General features: G+C 44.1%; 1 protein-coding gene across 1 annotated transcript in view; it reads right to left on the bottom strand.

Annotated features, from left to right (window-relative positions):
* The window catches only part of LOC119310114 (ruBisCO large subunit-binding protein subunit alpha, chloroplastic-like), a 12,822-nt gene extending 2,642 nt beyond the window's left edge, over positions 1 to 10,180 (bottom strand). The window contains exons 1-2 of the mRNA XM_037585955.1: positions 10,105 to 10,180; positions 14 to 141 (exon numbers count right to left, since the gene is read on the bottom strand). Of these exons, the coding sequence (XP_037441852.1) occupies positions 14 to 141; positions 10,105 to 10,180 (204 nt within the window). The remainder of the gene's footprint in view (positions 1 to 13; positions 142 to 10,104) is intronic.
* Positions 10,181 to 10,405: the final 225 nt, after the last annotated feature.

Genomic DNA, 10,405 nt, shown 5'->3' with positions numbered 1-10,405 from the left:
TTCCTTCCTGCACCTCAACTGAAGTATATATGGAAGATGAGGAGTCGATTTTGATTATCCCATCAGGGCCTATCTTCTCCAATGCGTCGGCAATGAGATTGCCGACATATTCATCATTGCCAGCTGATATTGATGCCACAGCTGAAAATAAATTTAAAGATTTACCAAGATGACTGACCTGACTATGTTCAACATTTCAGGTGAATACGTGCATACTCCACATGTCATTCCACAATTAAAGATTTACCAAGATGACTAATCTAGAATTTAGTAAAATGGGCATAACTTTTGCATACTAACTCGGATGAAAAAGTTTTTTATATGAAAAATCATCTACTCGAAAAGTTACATCCAAATTTAACCGGGGGAACCCCGTTTAATATTTTCAAAATCCTCAAAAACCTAACAGAGAAAAAGTTACGGGGCTTTTAAAATCTAGAGTGGAAAAAATCGAAAAAATTTCAAACTGTGGTCAAACTGTGGTCAAATAATAATCAAACTAATTATTCTAGAATATTAGTGTTACTAAATAATTATTTCAGTTATTTTGAATTTTGGTCAAAGCTGGTTAAACTGTGGTCAAACTGTGGTCAAAAAATGGCCAAACTAATTATTCAAAAATATTAGTGTTACTAAATAATTAATATTTTTAAAACAATAGTTTCAAACTCAAATAGAGAAATGTGTCTCTTCATGCTCAAGCAAAATTCCTGAGGTTAATAGGATTGACATCTTACTATTGTCAGGAAAACAACAAGTGCAGACTTGGAGACGAGGGAGAATAGAACCCGGAAGATAAGCGTGCTCATGCTGGGGGAGTGGGAGGATGGGTGACCGTTCGGGAAGTTAGATGATTTGGAATGATGAGGGGTGATTAGAGATTAGAGGATAAATTGAGCAGTGATAAGGGGTGGTGATTAGAGATTAGAGGTTAAAATAATTCAGAAATTTGAAAATAAAAAGAATTCAAAAAAATTCAAAAAAGAAAATCATAAAAATTCCTTTAGTCCGGGACTAAAGGTGGAGCTCCACGTGGCCGCGGCCTTTAGTCCCGGTTCGTGTAAGAACCGGGACTAAAGGGGAGAGGCATTAGTAATGACCCTTTAGTCCCGGTTCAAAAACCGGGACTAAAGGGCCTTACCAACCGGGACAAAAGCCCCTTTTTCTACTAGTGCATCATAATGAACTTCCGCTTCATGCACATCCAAGGAGGAAGGTTATACATACATAGAGTCACGGGCCAAGTGTTGTGATTGCTGCTCTGCTCCCCGAAAGGATTAATGCCATCCATGCTTAAAGCAAACCATACGTTCCTTGGGTCACTTGCAAACTCATCCCAGTACTTTCTCTCGATTTTTCGCCACTGCGACCCGTCAGCAGGTGCTCTCAACTTCCCGTCTTTCTTACGGTCCTCACTGTGCCATCGCATCAACTTGGCATGATCTCCGTTTCTGAACAGACGTTTCAACCGTGGTATTATAGGAGCATACCACATCACCTTCGCAGGAACCCTCTTCCTGGGGGGGCTCGTCGTCAACATCACCAGGGTCATCTCGTCTGATCTTATACGTAATCCCCCGCATACCGGGCATGCGTTCAGATCCTTGTACGCACCGTGATAGAGGATGCAGTCATTAGGGCATGCATGTATCTTCTGCACCTCCAATCCTAGAGGGCATACGACCTTCTTTGCTGCGTATGTAGTGTCGGGCAATTCGTTATCCTTTGGAAGCTTCTTCTTCAATATTTTCAGTAGCTTCTCAAATCCTTTGTCAGGCACAGCATTCTCTGCCTTCCACTGCAGCAATTCCAGTACGGTACCGAGCTTTGTGTTGCGATCTTCGCAATTGGGGTACAACCCTTTTTTGTGATCCTCTAACATGCGACGAACGTCAGCTTCTCCTTTTGACTTTCGCATTGGGTCCTTGCATCGACAATGACCCGGCGGAGATCATCATCATTGGGCACATCGTCTGGTTCCTCTTGATCTTCAGCAGCTTCGCCAGTTGTAGCATCGTCGTGCACATCGTCTGGTTCCTCTTGATGTTCAGTAGCATCATCGTATTCAGGGGGCACATAGTTGTCATAGTACTCTTCTTCTTCGCCGTCTTCCATCATAACCCCTATTTCTCTATGCCTCGTCCAGACATTATAGTGTGGCATGAAACCCTTGTAAAGCAGGTGGGTGTGAAGGATTTTCCGGTCAGAGTAAGACTTCATATTCCCACATATAGGGCATGAACAACACATAAAACCATTCTGCTTGTTTGCCTCATCCACTTCGAGAAAATCATGCACGCCCTTAATGTACTCGGAGGTGTGTCTGTCACCGTACATCCATTGCCGGTTCATCTGCGTGCATTATATATAATTAAGTGTGTCAAAAATCATTACAGAACATCATGAATAGATAATTAAGTGACCAAATTAATAGAAGTTCATCATCACATTAAAACCAAAGTACATACACAGTTCTCATCTAACAACATAAAGCTCTGCAGAGCATCTAAATTAATTAAACCATACATTGAAACTATGTAAAACATTTCAATGCAAAAACAAATGCGATCATAATCGCAAACAAGGTAACAACTGATCCAACGGCATAATGATACCAAGCCTCGGTATGAATGGCATATTTTCTAATCTTTCTAATCTTCAAGCGCATTGCATCCATCTTGATCTTGTGATCATCGACGACATCCGCAACATGCAACTCCAATATCATCTTCTCCTCCTCAATTTTTCTTATTTTTTCCTTCAAGAAATAGTTTTCTTCTTCAACTAAATTTAACCTCTCGACAATAGGGTCGGTTGGAATTTCCGGTTCAACAACCTCCTAGATAAATAAAATCAATGACACGTTGGTCGGTATAATTGTCATAAACAATAAATGAACCAATAGTTATGAAAAGATAATATATACCACATCCGAATCATAGACAGGACGAGGGCCGACGGGGGCGGATACCAAAACCATCGCACTATATAAGATGCAATAATAAAAGTAAGAAAATAATATAAGTATCTATCTAAACATACAAGTAAGAATATTTTTCATTTCAGAAAGAAGATAAGAACAAGAGGCTCACCACGGTGGTGCAGGCGATGAGATCGGAACGAGTGATCGACGACGGTGAAGACGGGGACGGGGCGTGACGGACCACTAAACCTAGACAAATATTGAGGAAAATGGAGCTTGGGGGTCGAGCTTGGAGAGGAGAAAGCTTAAGTAGTGTGGCTCGGGCATTCCATCGAACACCTTGTGTGCATAGGAGGTGAGCTAGAGCACCACCAAGCCTCTCCCCCTTGGCGGCCATAAAAAACAGAGCAGTGTGCTCTGCTCTTACGCGGGGGGTATATATAGGCACCTAATTGGTCCCGATTGGTGGCATGAACCGGGTCTAAAGGGCAGGCTTTGGTCCCGGTTCAAGCCACCAACCGGGATCAATTGTGGTGGGCCAGGAGCGAGGCCCATTGGTCCCGGTTCGTCCCACCAACCGTGACCAAAAGGTCCAGAAAAACCGGAACCAATGGCCCACGTGGCCCGGCCAGCCCCCGGGGCTCACGAACCGGGTCCAATGCCCCCATGGGTCCCGGTTCTGCACTGAACTGGGACTAATGGGCTGACCCGGCCTGGACCTTTGCCCCTTTTCTACTAGTGTAAGCATGTACTGTACTAGCTAGCTCTCTCGTACGTGCTTACGTATTGCACGGAAGGCGGCCTATCTTCGCTAAGCACCTTTAGTTTGCATACGGACTCGGCTGAATCACAAGCCCTAGGAAAATTGTAATATGGTGTTGTTAAAAGTTAGACTGTGGACACTAAAGACTAATAACGACCACAATCTCGTATTTCTTAGCCGTTGTTATTGACTCCATATTTTTACAATAATAATAATTGCATACCTTTGTTGGTCGTTATTACTGTGTTGACCGGATGGTGTGTCGTTAAATCTTGAGGCGATAACGACCACAATTGTCGTATTCACCACCATGCACTGCCAAATAAATTTTTTCACGGTTGACCAAGTATCATTAACGACCATTTTATATTTCCTCTTTACCATTTTTCATATCCTCCAGTGACCACTATATTTAGTACAACTTGAGTTCAACCACCGGTAGAATCGTTAACAAACACTTTATGGAACATCCAACTTTGAATATTAACATCCACATTAATTCAGAAACAAATGAATCCAAATAATGAAAGGATGATAGCCTTTATCAATAAAAATCATGTAAAATAACAAAACTTGAACTTAATATTATGGTACTAAAATATCTTTTACGAGTTTTGAGTTAAAAGCATACCTTAGAACCACTCCTTAGAACGTCCACGACCGCAAGTAACAACCCGGAGCCAAACGCCGGCGAAGGCGCCCAGGCGCGTCCATGAACAATGACCGGCCAGACCTCAAATTTGTTTGCCACAACTGAGTACCTCAATTACCAAACCTCAAATCCATACAATTAAATGCAACATGAAATCTAATCTAAGCAGACCTCGTACGGCTCTGCCTTGTCCATGTCCGGCGGCCGGCTGGGTCCCTCGAAGTGTTGCTCCAGTCGCCAGCGAGGTAGAATGGGACATGCACCGGCTCATGGGACTCGAGGCGCTACCATCTCCCATGCCCTACTATTCCTCGTCGTAGCCCGTCCCTTGCACATCACCAGTATAAGTGAGATCGATGGTGGATCCGTCATGGTGGTCGTGCACAATACACGGTGACAGAGAGTGTGACTCCGCCTCGCCAACGTTCGCCGCTGCGAGGGCTGCCGACACCTCCCACACCCGTTGCCTCCCACGTCAAGCACGCCGCACCATATTTGCGTCGGCCGATGCCCATGCGTTCACCTCCGCATGGGCAAGCCAATGAAGCGATTGCGCATCCACCGCCGCGTTCGCATGCCAGACAGACCGCACCGCCTCCGGTGAGGCAAAGGTGACACACCTCATGCCGGATCCATGCACCATTTGTGCGGACGCAATGGATTCCCGATGAAAGGAGTCGGACCGCTACAGTCAGGCAGAGTCCACCCGGGAGCGGTGGAGCACAAGGCGAGCGGCCATCTCCTCCTCCGGGCCACTTGGGTCGAGTTCCGGATCAGCGGATATGGAGGTGTAGGATTCGGATTAGCTACCCGCTATGCTCGAATGTAGAAGATCATCGAACGAGAGCTAGCGGGTGGAGGGGAGTGAACTGGAGAGGAGCGAAGTGGAGTGGAATGCAGCTACGGTTTCGCTCGGAGTGCGGATAGGGTCCAGTTTATGTGGGGTTGGTTGGGCCAGCATGGGCCACATCCGGTGTTGCCGGCGTTTCTGGGTGTCCCCATAGCCGCCCTAGATATGGGGAGTGCCGTTCAGTCTAGGCGTTTGGAACCGGAATGGGACGCTTTGTTGGATGGCTTTTTTGTCCAGGCACTGACCGGGCAGCCCATTCGGACGTTTCGAGGGTATATGGGATCCAGTTGTAGATGCTCTTACATGACCAATGTACTTGCTCATATCTAATTGAAAAACAAGACAACTAAAAAGACAATATTTACCAATCTTCAATTGAGAGAGACCATGGTTGCTCGAATGAATATAATTCGTTGTCGGTGATTACAATGCCTCCTTGTGCTTCTATATGATACTGTGGACTATTGTTGGCGCAAAACCTTGCCCTAGCTACCCCTCTCTCTCTATGTGTCTCCTCTCTCTGGCCACGAACCGAAGGAAGGAGGGAAGAAGAAAAAGGCACATGACACAGTGGTGGTTTTCCGGCGCTCGAATGCCTGCCGCACGAACGGCCTTTTCTTCCTCAAGGAACAACTCGAGCCACTCCAAACCTACAAGGGAGGGAGGGGTTTTATGCGTGCGTGCACCAACGCCCCACGCTGCGCTCCCTATGCACCTACTCGCCCACTGCCCACGTCCCACGCTCCGCGGCTCGCACCCACGACGTGCACGCACGCGCTCCGGTGCGACAGGGTCCGGCGCCCGACGTAGTCACACACACACACACACACACGTGCTGACACACGCACGCGCGCGCGCGCACACACACACACACACACACACACACACACACACTTCCACGGACCCGACGCGGCACCACACCGGCGCCCGACTCGACCGGCTCGCGCACACACGCGCACCCGACGCGGTCACCATGGCTTATTGGCCAACAACTATCAGTCCTACAAAACATTGAGTAATTTGTTAAATTCAGCCCAAAATATCTCTCGTATTTCAAAAGGTCAAATTTCTTAGAGATTAAACTTTTCTTCAGCTGCCAGATCCCCCAAACTTCATCCCTCAAAAAATGTGTACAGACAGTGACATGTGGGGTCCCAGCCGATTGATGCTCCAGCTGCAGCTATTTGTTATTCAGTGGGTATATCTATTCAGCCTATGATTTTAATATGCAAATTGCCGTGAACAATGCATTGAAATTTGTAAATCCTGACCATTGTTCGCTGACACCTCTGTGTGTTGCTCTCCCACACAATGTCGGAATGATGGTAGTCAATCATCATGTACTACCAGTTAGAACCAGAGAAGATTCATCTGTATCCAAATGGTGACACTGTTTTTTGTGGTGGAACCAACCCAGGGTTCGAGTTTTGGACCCCCGTGGTGACTTTCAGTCTTTCCGACGATGTTCGTTCAATAGGAGGATATGTTCCGTCGACTATGGAGGCATCTAGTGCTCGCATTCTCCTGGTTTTATTTCAGTCTTTTCGACAATGTTCGTTCAGTGGGAAGAGATGCTCTCGTCGACTACGGAAGTGCCTATGGTGACTTCATCAATCTCAAAATGATGTGTCAGCTCAGTCTTTCGAAGATTCTCATAAATGTACGATAGGTATATGTTCATTTATTAGGACGAGCGTATAAGTGTATGTATGAAAGTCTCCGTCTACACTATGTTAAGAAAAACCTGCAGCGGCATACGCAGCAGTTGCAGTAACACAATTCTTTGTTTCTGCACGTATTCTGAGACTAGATTCAATCTTTAGTTTTAGGGTCTATCCTTGGATTATCTGGGTGTCCTCAGCTCATGGTGAAAGCCTATTTGGACATTATATCCATGAATGGACCATTAAACAACTCACACCCGTTCAACTGAGCGAGAGAAAATACACACACATGCCTTTCATGTTCCCTTTGTTTGACTGCACGTCAACATCCACGTTGCATGGTTATACACATAATGGCATTTCTTTATACTAGATAGATATTGACATCAACTTGCTCCTGTTTTGCCATGGCATGGACAAACGGAGAGTTGGCCTCAAATAAACGATGACTACGACTCTTCCAATGCCAACTTGATACTTATATTTCAACCCAAAACTTTGTACATCTGTACAGAGTTTTATGTCGGGGATAAGAAGACATACGATGAGCTTGAGAAACAGCCTGCACGTTCTGAAGATTAATGGTTGGCAACCATCATTAGTTGCTTTTCCACCAACCATTCTTCACACTTTTTAGCTGGCCATGCCATCTCCATAAATCCTTTTGGGCATGCAAGAGATCAACTAGTGCTTGCTCCTCTTTTCTTAGGTAGGGTCTGTAGGAAGGAATTGATGGACAATTCGACACAAACAAGAAAAAGGTCCATTGCAACCAACATCTCTTAAGAACTGTGCAATGTCTTGCCTCCTCTCTACTCTCAATATTGTTCCCTGCCCGTGCAGTACTGTGGCATGGTGTACGAAACGTGATGCCAGCTTCCATCACAGAGATGAATAATGGCACCTAACAATCTAGGGTTGGGAAGCGTTAGGAAGACATGTACATGATGGATCCAGCTCTTTATCACCCTGATGTCCATTCCTGGAGATACGCCTCTAGAGGGTTCAAGGACCAGCACGTTACTGTAATTAGTGCACAGACAACATCTGGAATTTGTTGCATCTGCAATTTGTCGGAAATAACCAATGAGACTAAGTCCGGGTTGGACAGGAATCAATCACTGAGTTGTAATTGTATTTAGATAGTATATAGCTACTATTTATACTCGTGTAACCCGCTGGTAACAAACTCAGATCAAGCAAGGAAACTAACACATTACTGACATGGTCCTGTGACCATCAAATCGCGGTACGTGCCGCTGGTGTTGTGTCACGTGTGTGTTTCGCCAAGTTGTGCCAAGAAAGATCGATCTGGCTAGCTTTACTAGCTAGCTATCCCGTAAGTGCTTGTGTACTGGTGGAAACGCAGCCTTCTAAGCTTCACACGTGTAGTTCGCATACGGACTCGGCCGAATCACAAGCAACTACTATGAAAACCATTTTTAGCCATGGTATACGGAGTTGTTAAAAGTTAGATTGTGATCGCTAAAGATCAATAACGACCACAATCTGGTGGTACTTAGCCGTTGTTATACTCTCCGTTGTGTTTTTTCGAAAAAGGGGATTGCCCCAGCCTTTGCAGCATATGATGCAGACAATCATTCTATTAATCCAAAAGTATGTGCAAGTCATCGAGCATCAAAAGGTTTACTGCAAAACACGACCATCATGGTGGAAAACAAGATTACATAGCTCATCCACACAATCTACTACTAGGTGAACAAACCCGTGCAACAGCTTCCAAACGGATGCACGCAGAGTCCATACGTTCCGTGCGTTCACACACTGACCACATACGGATTGACATCCTAGGTCTAAAAATATACTGCAATTTTTTTACAAGAGATGATTTGTTAAAAAATACTCATTCGGGCAATTTCAAGTTGTCCAAAGAACTGAACAATCCACATGGATTCAACTCTTCAAATTATGGTTAATACCTCCCAACCAATTACCAAAAAATATGGTATACTTGTTGGTTGTGGTAAATTTAAAGTAACATAAATAGTACGCCAACACAATTTAGCGAACGGATATGACAGTAATAAATGATGAATCGTTTCCTCTTGATCACAAAAACAATATTTTGTGCTACCCTGCCTGTCATGTTTTGCAGTATTTTCTTTGGTAAGAACTACCTGACTTTGCAAGAACCACAAGAAAACTTGGTTTTAGAAGGGACTTCTGTTTTTAGATATGTTTTCTTCGAAAACAGGCCCATAATTCATGAGATCCGCATACATAGACTTCTCTTCGAAGACATCATCAATAGCCAACCTCCATAAAATTGTATTTGATTTCGAGCTAGATTGATCGACATCAACCTAATAACTAAATGGATCCACTTAGTCTATTTGTTGTAAAGTAAAGCTCTACATAATTAGACATTCAATGGCCTGTCCCCCAAAACAAAAGATATCACAAAATTATAAAGGATCGGGTAGTGAAGAGCTAGTGGAGTGTTCCCCAACCATGTATCTTCCCAGAAACTCGTCGATTTGGCCCTCACCTACCTTAAAGGAACATCTCGTAAAAATGAAGGACTTGAATTTCATCAATTCCTTTCAGAAAGACAAACCGGTATGATTTGCCTCGACTTGGGAAAATGTTTTGTAATACATGTATATTTTGTGCAACAACTCTTGCCATACACTTTCCTCATTAAGCAATTTATGCACCATTTGCTGAGTAAGCACTTGTTTTCTATTTTTAGGTGTTCAATACCCATCCCACCCTGATCCTTCGGCCTACATAAGACAACTCATTTAGCCAGTTTGTACGTCCGCGTCTACCGCACATGTGAAAAGAACCTAGCCGAGTAGAAATCTAGACTTTTTAACACCACTTTAGTTATCTCAAAAAAGGAGAGCATGACATCGGTAGGCTAGTAAGAACAACATGATGAGGGTAAGCTGTTCTCTGTATGAAAAAAGCTTACACTTTCAACTACTTAGCTTATTTTCATTACGGTCTTAATTTATTTTCCATTCCATAATAGTTAGACTACAATGATGAATGTGAATTCCAAGATACGTAAATAGGAGGGATCCCACCACAACCAAACGGTTGTTTGTACTAAGACACCTCTTCTTTGGGCTTACCAAAACACAAGAGCTCACTCTTGTGTAAATTAATTTGCATACCAGATGATTGTCCAGAAGCACACATGATTAACTTATTAATCGCTTTTCGAAGGTCATGTTCCATAAGAGATGACTGTGTCATCCATTATATATTGAAGGATAAACATACCTCCATCAAGCAGATGTGAAATAAGGCCTCCAACCTGACAATACTTCTTAGCCCATGTTATGAGAATAGCCAACATGTCCGCCATAATATTAAACAATATTTGCGACACAGGGCTACCCTGCCTCAAACCCTTATGGGCTTTGAAACAATGACCAATTTCATCATTAACCTTAACCTCAACACTCCCACCCTAAACGCAAGAAGCCACTTGTTGCCCCCATTCAGTCGCAAAACCTTTCATGCGAAGAGCTTGTTGAAAAAAAGACCACTTAACTTTGTTGTAAGCCTTTTCAAAGTCCAC

This window comes from Triticum dicoccoides, chromosome 5B (assembly GCF_002162155.2).
Source record: "Triticum dicoccoides isolate Atlit2015 ecotype Zavitan chromosome 5B, WEW_v2.0, whole genome shotgun sequence".
In the NCBI taxonomy this organism is placed as follows: domain Eukaryota; kingdom Viridiplantae; phylum Streptophyta; class Magnoliopsida; order Poales; family Poaceae; genus Triticum; species Triticum dicoccoides.
Note: the sequence above shows the minus strand (reverse complement) of the source record. Positions and strands in the feature narration are given on the sequence as shown.